General features: G+C 36.6%; 1 protein-coding gene across 8 annotated transcripts in view; it reads right to left on the reverse strand.

Annotated features, from left to right (window-relative positions):
• Window positions 1-578: 578 nt before the first annotated feature.
• Window positions 579-13,786, reverse strand: part of BTBD10 (BTB domain containing 10) — a 51,401-nt gene continuing 38,193 nt past the window's right edge. For all 8 annotated transcript variants that reach the window (XM_037899851.2, XM_043548910.1, XM_037899852.2 and 5 more), the window contains 6 exons: window positions 11,589-11,874; window positions 8,477-8,579; window positions 7,447-7,567; window positions 6,020-6,217; window positions 3,745-3,855; window positions 579-1,722 (listed from right to left, as the gene is read on the reverse strand). In XM_037899851.2, the coding sequence (XP_037755779.1) occupies window positions 1,412-1,722; window positions 3,745-3,855; window positions 6,020-6,217; window positions 7,447-7,567; window positions 8,477-8,579; window positions 11,589-11,874 (1,130 nt within the window). In that variant the 3' untranslated portion in view covers window positions 579-1,411. The remainder of the gene's footprint in view (window positions 1,723-3,744; window positions 3,856-6,019; window positions 6,218-7,446; window positions 7,568-8,476; window positions 8,580-11,588; window positions 11,875-13,786) is intronic.

A 13,786-nucleotide genomic window follows, 5' to 3' on the forward strand; every position in this document is an offset into this window, starting at 1 on the left:
ACACACTTTACAGTTAAACACATTGCTAAAATGTGAGCTTTTTTATAGATTTGGTTCTTCTATCATTCCAGTAACTTAAAAATTATCATGAACTATCTTTGGAAGTGCATCCATTTGATTAATGGAGAGAATTATAGTTTAACCATATTGCCTTACTTTTGCCTAATGGAGGAATGTCATCAGGTTTTTATTTTTGGGGCAGGAGGAGAGGGGAGACTGATTGTTTCTGACATTTCTGCCTCTTGTAAGAATGTCCTGTAGTCAAAACAGCTTCTCTAGTAACCTCCCGAGCAAAACCACCTCTTATCTAGTTGGCGTCAAGAGGCGAACAATTTTTAATATTTTAATTCAGAAGATAGGATTCCCCAGCACTGGGGAATCCTAACTGGTATTTGATGGCTGATAAGGAAGGGGAAAATTGAAGACTGACACCATTCCTTCCATCATTAACACATTATATTCCTCCTCTCTCCTTAAGACTAGAGCTGGAGAAGGAGTAAGTGCACAGATAGTCACTGGAATTTATACCTAGTATAATATATAGTCTTTGGTAAGGGATAATTCATTTGTCAGACTGATTAAAATAATGGAAATTTTATTTGAATGAAAAAACTTGAATTTACAATCATTTAATAAATGAAAAGTGAACCATCTGCATTTTTTCTATTCCATGAGACTTACTACAAACTTTTAGTAAATAAATATTTCCATCAACAAATTCAGATAAGGCAAAATTTAAGAGAAATCCCCCTAACAATTGTTCACAATCCTTCAACATGGCTCACATTACAAACAAGTGAAAAAATTCACTGGAGAAATTTGAGTTGGGCAGGATGTTAAATGGGTAATTGAATAATGTCCTCAATCCAAAAACCCCAGTGGTAATCATTTTGTGCTCAATCATATACAATACATTTAAGAGTCCACCTATTTAGAGCAAACTATTTACATTTAAATGAGTAGAAAGACTTTGATAGAAGCACTTTGTTAAAGTTAGCATTGTGCAACACATTTAGAAAAAATGGCTTTGAGAATCCATTTATCAAGCAGCCATTCATAAAGTGCTACTATCAATTCTGATTCTGCATTTTGCCTTCCATGTAACAATACTGAATTTACAGTAGCCAGCAGATCCCATTGTTTTTGATGGGCCTAGAAGGACAGTCCAACATACAAATAACCAATATCGCAAACCTACTCAAACAAATACATGTACGTAACTGGAACCTCAGGATGTTTTAGTTGTACTCTTTAAAAACCATGATTAGATACTCCTTTGGTCTCCAAGAGAGCCCATTCTGCAATATCCTAAACACTGTGTTACACAATGAAGAAAAGCTGGAATTGCAGTGCAGTATGAGAGAGAGTCACTTTTTAAAGTAGCATGCTTTTGTTTGAATAAGAATCTGAATCAGAGCGCTGGGTTTTGTCCCTCCGGGTCCACATCATTGTTGCTGGGTGGAGGATGAATAGGTAGAATATCCAGCTCATCCACTTGTGGTGTGGGGTGCATTACCACTAGCTGGTCCTGGGGGATATCTGCTGCAGCTGCTGCTAGGTTTGTAATAGATTTACTTTTTACACACTGAAAGTCAACATGCCGACTCTTTCCTTCTTCTTTTTCCCATGACATCCGAATGAATGGTCTTTGGACATAGTTGTAAATCACCTCTGGCCTCCCACCTGGCCGTTTCTTCACTTTTTCTTTGTATGTGGGGTAACCTAAAAATATTAGAACAAAATGACAATTAAAGTTTCCATTACTACTTAGCTCAAAGTTCTCCTTCACCAGCTGAGCTCCAAAGCATGTACATAACCAGCCAACCAGAAGGTTGAGAGACACACTGAAGATAAGCAGGTCCATTTCCAGATTGGCATACAGAATGATGCAGACATCACCATGTTTTGGGTTTTTGTTTTTTTTTTATACATCATGCATTCCCCCAGTTTACAAACCGAACACAAAAGCTGATAAACATTAGCCAAAATCCAAGGAGAAAAAATACTAAGGCCATTTACTACTAAAGCAACTCTCTCTGGACCTATTGAAGAGAGTGCCTGCAAAAGTAATGCTAGTAACTCTCCCCTCCAGGCAGAACGTAGTATGCTACTCTCACACCACTACTGACCTGGAGAGCAAGGGATGAGGTTTGAGATGTGAACTCCCAGACTGTTGATATAACAACATACTTGCATGAGTACTCCAGGCTGGGTCCCAAGCATTTCCCCCCTCATTTCAAACAACCTAAAACATTGACTAGTGACAATAATATATTACTATAACTTCCGCAGCAAAGCAAAACTGGTTTCCATATTTGTTTTGGGGGTAGGAGGAGAAAGATGCAGCCAAGTGGTATTTTATTTCTCATTACTAAGTATGGAAAATTGTCTCCAGTTTTATTTCTGTGGGGGCCCAGACAGATAGATAGCAGCTGTTTTCTCTCATTTCAAAACAAGAAAGTTGGAATCTAAAGACTGGAAATACCAGCAGTAAAGGTAGAAACGCACTTAATAGTGTCAGGTTTCAGAGTAGCAGCTGTTTTAGTCTGTACTCGCAAAAAGAAAAGGAGTACTTGTGGCACTGAATGCATCCGATGAAGTGAGCTGTAGCTCACGAAAGCTTATGCACAAATAAATTTGTTAGTCTCTAAGGTGCCACAAGTCCTCCTTTTCTTTTTACTTAATAGTGTATAAATGAAAATAGGGTTGCAGGACTAATACAGTTTTCAATTCAATTCAATATATTTTAGAGAACATGACCAATTCTAAAACAATTGGATGCATATTTTAGGTTAGTGAGCTAGAATCATCCAGCTGCTTCACCCAAGCTGGCAAGTGGAAACACTGCATTTGTGAGACTATTTAAGATCATTGACAAGTTCACTTTCCTTAAATCACAACTACTGGGTTTCTGGGAGCCAAGTTCAAGACTAACTCAGTTCTTGTTCCTGCACTCATGCTCTAAAAATTTAGGGATACTAAACACTTCAGCTGTCCTTTGCCTGACCAAAGTTGTGCTAATGGAGTCTAAAGAGACCAGAGTCCAGCCCTTCTAGGCTAGAAGAAGATTGTCATAAATACAGCTGGCCAACACTGTTCAAACTACTTTTGGGGGAGAATTTTGCTTGACAATTTCCATAAAATCTGGCTTATTGCTTTTTTGAGTTACAAAATTCTTATTTATGGAAAACCAGTGTTCAGTAAGCTTAAAAATCTTTTCCTATTTTTCTACCAGCTGCTCTAGTCATGAAATGGGACAGAGGACAAGATCCTTAAAGCTCCCTAAAGTTCAGAGTAGCCCAATTCCTTCCTTCCTTTCTCTTCCCCCACAGCCCAGTCATGGCTGCTTTCTGTATGAGAGGGTCAGTTTGCCTATGTGAGCAGAGCATGGGCAATATTCTTATATATAATTTTACATTTAAAAGCTCCATTATGAGATTATTTAGGTTGCAAAGAAAACACTTGAAAGATAGGAAATCCATAATTAAGGTCACAGGATGCAGCAGAACCATCCACTCATTGATAAATCAAAAAAAGGTCTGCAGTAAGAAGGTATGTTAGAATCTGGACACAAGATAAGCCAACAGGGTGAACAAATTAGTTTCCAACAGACTAATAGGCTAATACCACTGACTTACAATAGCTCATATAGTAAAGTAGGAACAGTGGCTGTACAGAAGGGCAGAAGCACAGAAATATCCTTTGCCAAAGGATTAGCTTGGAAGCAATAAAAATTACTCATACCTTCAATACCCAACCGAATCTTCTTGAGCCCCCTTTCCTTCAGAACCGATTTGGCCACATCTCTGTTTTCAATATACTTGAAGAATCTATACAACTTTGTGCTGTAAATAACTGGGAAAATTACATTTCAGAGATTAATAAAAAGTTGTACTGGAAGTTTTTAACCTCTAGTTGTACAATGAAGATGGTTTAAGTGGTGGTTACAAATGAGGCCAGACGGGGTTGATAAACACCACAATGTAAGGTTACCTAGAATTCAACCACATGGGTGAATCATGAGCTCTTATTCCATCATCCTATTTAAATCTGTAATTCCAGTTGAAACTTTTGAAAAATCTCCTAGGATGTCATAGATCAACTAAGATTGAAATATGAGAAAAATAAAGGCATATATTCAAACACAGTTTAAGGGTATGGTCAACTGAAAGGCTGGATGGTTTTTCCCCACTGATTTCATTCACGTTTTTATAGACTGATGTTTTCTTGAAGGCGCTCAGAATTGAGACATGGCAGAGTCTGTAGTGTAAATTAAACTACAGTGAATCCCAAGAAAGGTAAAGTTCTAAGATGTGTTCCTCATATAGACAGATTGCCCTGCACACATGTTAAAATTCTTGCCAATCTATTTAGCAAGTGGATTAGAGTTAAGCTTTGATTATTTCTTTTAGAGAAAAAAAAAAAAGTTTCCTAAAAGGGCAGACACTCCATTGACAAGTGGAGCCTGCTAAATACAGAGGCGGCTTCTCAGTCATTTGGGTTAGTAGCCCTTGACCCCTTCCTGTTTTCATGCTATGTTATTTTTCTGAAAAATAGGAATTGCCAAGATTTACACAAAAAAGACCCTTTCACAAGCTGTGTAAAATTCCCAGAGCAAACATGAATGTGTAATAAAACAGAATTAATTACTTTTTTTTTTTTTTTAATTGCGACAGTTACTGCCTCCTTAAGATCGCTAGAAGTCTGACCAGTCTTCTTTGCCTTGTTCTCCTAGAACAGTGACATTACTCATACTTGGGCTTGGAAGTATTCGATTTTTATTGATAAACGCCAGTAAACATCAATGTCACCATGTACACAAACTGATAAAAATATTTCCATCAATAATAAAAATTTACAGACATGCAAAGTAAGAAAAATGCTGTTTGAGAACTTAGTGATTTAAGTATATTAATTTTGTATATTTTGACATGACACGTTGACAATGTGTTTTAACAGTTATAAAGCTTTAACTTTTTGAATCTCAACATCTGTGATTAATTGTCTGACCCCTCTATTCTCCGACTATAAATTCCCACAAACTGAAAATTTAAATTAATAAAAATCAAAAAATGGTTAAAAATAAACATTGGTATTTTCCGTTGAAATTAAAAAATAAAAATAAAATTCTGGCAAGCCTAACACACTGTCTGAAATTATTTTCAACTAAACTATTTTCACTCCCTCAAACATGGCGGGGGGAGGGAGGGAGAGAGAAGAAACTGAAGTTTCTCAAGATTAAAATTCACCTTGACTGAGTTTTGGTAAAGTTTTAACAGAAGTTACTTGAGAGGTTTGCACAGTGTCAGATTAAAAAAAGAAAGCCTTGGAGGGCCTTTTATTTTGTTGGAGCACAAAAAAGTCAACTTTTTAAATAAACTGAATCCATGTCCTCAGACTGGAAAGGAACTTCAAACGGCACAAAGATGCTGTGCATGAGCAGAAGGGAATTCATTATCAATTGCTTTTAACTTATTTATGGACCAAACTGTTCAAAATGTTTACATAACGAAGGAAGAGAACTTTGGCTGGTGCACTCGATCCATTTCTCTTTTGTAAATCAATTCTTCATTTTAAAAGTAGAATTGGCCAAAAATGGGAATCATTCTTCAAATGCTTTCCAACTAACTCTGTTTGGAAGTATTTTTCCCCTCAACTGCTTGTGCCCTTTAGTAAGTATTTTATTCTTGTCTTTGAACAGAGTTCAGAGTAGCAGCCGTGTTAGTCTGTATCCGCAAAAAGAAAAGGAGGACTTGTGGCACGTTAGAGACTAACAAATTTGTTAGTCTCTAAGGTGCCACAAGTCCTCCCTTTTCTTTTTGAACAGAGTGCAATTTAACACGGCTGCATTTTCTTTACTCCAATTGATACAGCATATTATCATACCATATACAAATCATCTGTGCACTAGTAGCAGTGGGGATGTTGTAAAGCTCTGATAGTGCCTGAGTCACTGATGCACAGTCAACAAAGCACTTTGGTAGAGCTAAATTCAATACAAGTATAAAATCAGACTTACTTTGTGAATATTCCTCTCCCATCTGTGGAGGATACTCTTCATCCCAATCAACCACATCATCATCCGTAAGCACGACAATGTGGCACTCTCTCTCGCCACTTTGGGCACTAGCTACCATCAGTGGAAGAATCATTTCTTCAAGGTAAAATTCAAACTGTCTACGAGCACCATCATTTGATAATTCATGCATAAGAGCACCTGAAATCAAACCCATAAAAAGCGTACTGACATTGGGAATGTTGGTAGAGATACGCAGGCTGGAATTAAAACTGAACAGCAGCACACATCCGCCCACAACGAAATAAAACAAAGCATATGTCAATTCCTTTGACTGTTAAGTGGTCTGATAGATTTCCTGTGGTTTATTAGTATGAGCAAAAGGAGAACTGCCTTTCAATTTAAATAGCCAGAAATAACGTGTCAGGGTTTCTGTAGGAAGGATTGTCTTGCAATTTGCTATTCTCCTGTCAAACAGAATAACTTGATAACTAGATTATGCAACCATGTCTTTCTACATTAAGTGATAACTGTTTTCTTGTATTTCTGGTACATGTATGATAGTTATTTGTAAAATTCCCCTTGTATTTGCTAAAAAAAAGTTTGCAGTATTTAGCAGCCCAGGATATGAGAGAAACAAGGTAAGTGAGGTAATAGCTTTTATCTGGCTAGCTTCTGTTGGTGGAAGGTACAATCTTTCAAGCTACACAGAGCTCTTCTTCCGGTCTGGGGAGAGAGACCCTATGGAACTCCAAGGTCTCAATTCTGAAGACTGGCCGTCTAGGTGGGACATTACACTAATCTGAGATTACAAGTATCAGAAATATTGACTCATGAATGGAAAAATGTGTGCGCCAGTATATTGCTTAAAAACTTGAAATACTATCTAGGATGCATTTTTTATTTATTAAAAGTTTTGTGCTACTTTATTTGAACCAAAAGACTTGTTTAAGTATTGGCTCTTCTAAGTTTGGAACATACGGTCATAGATGCTAAATACTGTATTTTATACATCCATTTCTCATCAAGACAGCTTGTCACTTTTACTGTGAAAACACTGAAATTAGAGAATGACCAACTTTCTAAGTAACAAATGATGGGGAGATCTGTTCATTAACTTCACCTCATGAATTTGTTCCCAAAAGATCTCTGCTGTCAACCAATTGCTGATATTTCTCAACTTGTCTACACAAGGACATACATGAACAAATAAGGACCTGAATGAGACACGGGGCTGTGCTGATCTGGCACACAGGAGGGAGTAGAAAAGAGAAAGCTTCATCTCCCCACAACATTTTACACATTCCAGATTACGCATTTGATTTTCTTATAATATTTTACGGTAACATCAAGACTTTTTAAAGTAAACTATGTGTACATTTTAATTAACACATGTACACTACAATTATTGTAATAAATTCTATACTTACTGAGATCTCTACATTTGATAGTGCTATATTCAAAGGAGATGCAAAGATAGTCACACGCTTCTCTTAGTTCAGGAATAGATATTCCGTCAGGACAACGTATTATCCCAGTCTTATAGTAATCCTTATAATATAAAAAAGCACAAATATTAGACTAAACCATCTGCCGATAGAAACATTTCATTCACTGTTAAAGGACCTTTTCCATATTCATAAATCCTAATGCTCTGTATTGCAATCTTCAAGAACAAAGACTGAACCACATGATTAATATGTTCAAAATATGTTTATCCTCAGACTTAGAGCTTCCAGAACAGAAGGGCCACTATCAAGTGAAAAGTCATTTTAAAGTTTTAGCTGTATTAAGTTTCTATTTTAAATTACAAATTCTTGAAACTGAACATTTAAGTATGAAATCTATTTATATGGTTTACTATTTACACACCACTCAACTTCTACTGCTCTGTAGCTCAGCCACCAAAGCAGTACAGCAGCCAGACTGCATTGTGATAATGTTTAAGGCAGTTTAATTTTCTTTGCAGACTGCACTTTGCATTTTTCTGCAAGTGTAACTGCCACCTGCAGTATGTACTGTTGAAATAACTTATTTCATTCACTGTAAAAGAATCAACAACAAGAGCTGATAAAATAAAGCCAAAATGGCTCTTTGAATTAAAAGTTTACAAAAAAGCTGTTTAAAAATAAGTTAAATCTTTCATAATTCTTGATTCCTGAGGCTTAGCCAAACCCCTGGAGTGCATGGCTGGAAGCACAAGTGCACTTAAAAATAAGAGGAGCTTTTTCCATATCAAGTCATTCTTTCAAAAGGAAAAATAATCACTTATTTATAGAAGATTGTATTTAAAAAGTCACATCAAGCAGAGAAATATTGCCTCACCAAGATCTCTGTCAAACTTCTATTATATGCCTGTGGCGTTTTTAAATACAGAAAGTGTTCAGCTTTTCCAGTTTCAGGGATTATAAAATCCACACCCCCATTGGTTAAATTGTACTATTGAAAATAAAAGATCACCAGAATAGCACGAAACACAGTTGAGCCAATTCCTTCAGCTACTTCATATTCTCCCTTTTCATTGGGACGGGTGAAGTTATGTTCTCTGCCTGATCCAAACATCCTATTGAACAGAATGACAATTCAGTTAGAACCCATTTCAGATTTACAAGGAACTTAGATGAAGCACAACATGCTAAAACTGCAGATGTAATGGCAAAGAATTCACACTCCATCTCGGAAGTTATTGACCCTATACAAGAGGAGATATTTTTGCACTGTTCAGCAGAGCTGGTCAAAACTTGGAATTTCCATTCATGGACATTTCAAAGTTTGATTTAGTTCCAAACTGGAATGAACACAAGTAATTTCAAAACCTCCTGCAAAACAAAATTCTGAAAAAAAAAATTCTATCTTGAAAAAAATTCAAACATTTCATGTTGAAACAAAACTTTCATGTTGATGTTTATTTTGCAATACACAAGGAGGCTTGGAGGATCAGAGAGCGGTTGGCTACAGAGTAATAAGAGGAACACATTCTTCCGAAGGTTGAGGGCACTGCCTCCGCAGCATTCCCAGTTTTGAAAGTGACGTATCCAGCTCGTTCCCAGTCTCAGGTGTGTTATCATTACACTCCCCATTCTACCTATCTCTGCTCACATCTCTTGGTTCATATCCTCCTCCCTCTACTTCTGGTTCCTACCACTTTCCCCCACAAAAGCACTTCCCGTGGAGGATTTTGCTTGTGCCACTGCTATACATGGCACATCAACAAGTGCTGGCAGCGGTAAAGAGAAAGGGACGAGGATTGCGCACATCGCAATTAACACTGCTGGGAGCAACCTAATGAAACGGAGAAAGCATTCTGTGGTGAACCAGCACAGGCGCAATTCTCCTCTGTGGAATTCTCCTGAGCTTTCATTTGAAAAATGTAAGTTCAACATGGGGAAATAGTGACCCAACTGCACTTAAAACTCTACTCAATGTATTCATAGGTGTTATGTGCATATTATGGAAGGACATTCCCTATGAAACACAGTTTTACTGGCTGTACTTCCCAGTTAAAACCTCCGATCTTCATTAATAAGGGAGATCGCAACCTTAAAGAGGATAGACTTTCAGCAGTTTTGAAAACTCCACCTTTTGCTTTTACACTTCTCATAAACATCAAGCTGTATACATTAATTTTATATCAGACATGGAGCTGAAACACAACTTTGTTTTTTTAAACACACAAACAGGCTTTAAGGCATAAAGTGTTATGCATTTATCCATCTTATGCCATTAGACATTTTACTTTAAAAAAATGCATCTAAAAATAAATAAATAAAAATTTTAAAAAACCGTTTCTGCATGTATGTACATCTCAAGGGCAAATGCCTAGTCTGAGTAACTTTTGTATTAATATAGGAGGCCAGCCTTTACATTCATATGCATGCCCTTGTTTAATATTTAATTTATGAAAGTGAGTCTCCAATAGGTTCTATTAGGCTTTAGGCAAAGAATAAATCTTCACCAAGGTAACCAAGTAGACTCTGGTTAAGCAGTTCTTGCTCAATGCCCTGCCAACTGGTGCTGGAGAAGGAGCAATATTAGATGTTATTTTTAGACCAATACTTTCACATTTTTATTAGCCTACTTTTGAACTGGCAAAAGTACAGAATAAGATTGTTCATTAGACCAATCCCTGGCAGAGAGACTAACCTAATGACATCTCATCTACACAAGATGTCTAGTATTTTTGTCACTAGATGTCTATCCCCTAAGTCAATGACAAAGGAGACAAATTTGCTGTGTTTTACACTGACATGCAGTTTGTTTCCCAACCACTCCCCACATATGTCAAAAACATTTCCTTTCATCTACCTCATAATAAAGAAGGTTAAAGATGCTGGTTTTGCCTTATTCCAGTTGTTTTGTTTCGTTTTGTTTGTTCTTTTGGCACATAATCACAAAAGGACAACAAAGTTACTATTTAATCTTCCCATTGGTCATTTAAACAAAGCATGAGATTGTTTATCATTTTTACCACCTACACCTTGGCCAGAACCTCCATCCAGACATATTTAAAAATATGACAGCATGAGTGCTGTGTTGAGAGACAGCCATGTTTCACATGAACATGTCGCACAAGGCTAAATACAGAGAAGCATAACAATTTGGTAGTCCAGCATGAGACACCCCCTGAAGAGGTCTCCCCATCAAGAGGAAAAAGTGACCCTTAAACATGGGAAATGGGAAAGTGCTTGGTGCCAGGCTGGTTGACCCAAAGAGTCTTTTCTGACTTATTAAATTTATTAAAAATACACAAAATATTAAAGTCAACACTGAATATTAAAGCCACGCTTCTGATAATCTTTCATTCAACAATTTACCACTTTTTTAAGTGTTTTGATTCTCTTTGCTAATAAACACTGCCAACTATCTGCATTGCAAGGTAGTGTCACTCAATCTCACAGAAACAGGGCATGCCACTTTAGAAAACAGAAGTTTGTGGGTGTTGAGCACCATTACGACTTTTCAACTGACTAGAACAAGTTAATCTGTATCTTTCTGAATGGCTTTCCTTCACTCTCTTATCCCAGAGGTTAGCTATGGTCATTGCTTTGCTATCATGAAAAAATGAATTAAGAAGGGCAAATGTCCAGATAATCCCAACACTCACTGGTTTAATTCAAAACCAGTTGCTTTATAAACTGACTACAGTGCAGGACTGTATTTCTGAAAAATGTGAAAACAGACTGGCTTGAAGCAAAGTATGGCAAGAGAAGAGGAAGCAAAGCTTCCGTTAACAGATGAATGCTTCATTTCCTCTCTGAGAAACAGCTTGCCAGCAGTAACCATCATTTCCATTTCACAGATTTCTCACTACCTTTTTAACTATTCATATCACAAGGATGTTCTCTCCTGGATACAACTAATTGTGTTACTAATTCAGTCACAAAATCATGTGAAGTGAAATACAGGAAAGTAGAACTTACACAGTAACTATGCTTTTTTTTAAAAAAAAAAAAAAGATAAAACATTAGCAGCCAAAAACATTAGGATTCAACATTTGTTTTCAAAAAGCAATTCAAATAGATTCAAGAACTGTTTAGAGTACTGTATTGCGCAGAATAATAATGATACCAACCTGCCCAACATTGTATTAGGCTGTGCAGTAAAAATCGAAGGATCTACAACAAATCTAGTGTTGTCCACTATAAGAGTAACCCGTTCAGAGGTTCTTACACTCCGGGCTCCTTCTTTTGCATTCTCATACACAAATACCATTTCCCCAGCAGTCTTGCAACTCCCATCTGAACTTGACTGGCTACTGTTTCTACTGCTGTTCCCAACACTACTATTGGAACCATTTGGGGAAGTTTTCTGAGGACGAGGACTGCTTGGCCGAGATGAACTGTGATCCTTTTCTCGATCTAAAAACAGAAATTGGGGAGGAAGGGAAGTTAGAATTTTAGGTTTAATAAGAGCTTGTCATACCATCTACCTTATTTTAAAACAAAAAAAAAAACAAAAAAACCCCATGAACGTGGTGACCTGATTAACTGAAAAAAGTCTTAGGACTTGTCTACACAGCAAGTTACTGCATGGCAAGTATAGCACATTAGTTTGCTATGCAGTAACATCCTGTGTGGACGTTGTTACAGCACAGTGAAAGTCCCAGGGTGGAATTTAGCATACCAATACTTCTACGCAGGAAGTTATTGAGCAGCATGCTGGTGAGCAGTAGTTTGCCATGTAGATAAGCCCTTAAAAGTTAAAGACTAATAGGACAACCCAAATATTACATTTGACAACACAGCAAATCCTGCTACGTTTTCAACCAAAGTTCCCATTTCCTGTATATATAATCATCTTTTTTTCCCCAGAAAGTTCCTGGGAAAATTTAACATTCCATTTTCAGAGGAGAGCTTAGTGTATTGTATGAGTTCAGTTTCCAACAAATTAAAACAAAGGCATCATATTTTTAAAATATTGCTTTGTAATAGCAGTTAAGCCTTTGCAGTGTTCTGTACCATTTGCTTCAACCCTGTTACTATCCTCTGTTGAGTCAATAACCAGCGGAAACTGCCAAAGGACTACTATATGCTTCCAACTAGTGATGCACCTAGTAGTCTCATTACCTGGCAAATGGAGGCCAGCACCAGATACTTCACAAAAAGCAACAAGAAACTCCATAGTGGAAAATGAGGAATAACATGCCCCTTGGGGAAATTTCTACCTAACGCCATCAGTCAGTGGTTAACTTAAGCCCTGAAGCATGAGGATTTATATCCATTATAAAAAATTATTTTAATCTTCGCTAATATTATTGTGGATGTTCTCATCTATAAAATCTCTAATCTCTTGACTTCTAAGCAACTCTTGACCTCAATGATATCTTGCGACAAAGTACTGCAACGTTTATTCATGGGTGGGGGAAATCAATTTAACATCTGCCTTTCAGTTTCATTGTAACATTGCCATTTACTTTCTATATACCAGTCATAATTTCGTATACCTCATGTCCCTTGTCATGTGTTTCCTCTCTAAACTTTCTCAGTCTTTTCTCTCTTCGTACCATTCCATGCCTCTAACTGTTTATGCCACTTGGAGCAATGATTTAAAAGTCACTTGATTAAAAAAAAAAAAAAAAATCAATCTGGTTTAAATCAGGTTGAGGCTTTGTAAAAATTAATTTGAAAATCTGTGCTATGGAATTTTAGATTAAAATTTATAATAAAAATACAACATTTATAATTTTATTACGTATCACTAATGATAGGATATACTATTTAAGATTACAGAACTGCTGTAGGCAAAAAACAAAAACTCGAAAGTTAAGACCAGCAGACAACTTTACTCACATGAATAATCCCACTGATTTAAACGGGACAACTTGTGTGTTTAAGATTAAACACGAACATGAGTGTTTGTAGCATCAGGGGCTAACATTTTTATTAAAAGCTTTCTTTCTAGCACAAAATCATTGTCATTTCAAAACAAAATGAACAATTTAAGCAACAATGCAATGTTTAGACTTTTGCTATATTAACAAAATTAGTGAATTTTTTTTTAAATATAACCCAAAAGTTTCAAAACAGGTATGTAAAGTCAGACCCCTAGGATTGGTATTTTCAAAAGCACTAAAGTGACTCAGAAGCACAAATCTTAGTGACTTCAGCTGCACACCCTGAAAGAGGAGTTGTTGGGTGGTTGAAGCATTTCAGCCTTCTTAATTTGTGGAAGTTCTATATAGGTCAGAAGCTGGTTTTAATTACAAAGCTACACAGGCTATTTATTTATCAATTTTGTGTTGCTTTCACAGTAAGAATGTTAATGAGACCC

Source organism: Chelonia mydas, chromosome 6 (genome assembly GCF_015237465.2).
Source record: "Chelonia mydas isolate rCheMyd1 chromosome 6, rCheMyd1.pri.v2, whole genome shotgun sequence".
Taxonomy (NCBI): domain Eukaryota; kingdom Metazoa; phylum Chordata; order Testudines; family Cheloniidae; genus Chelonia; species Chelonia mydas.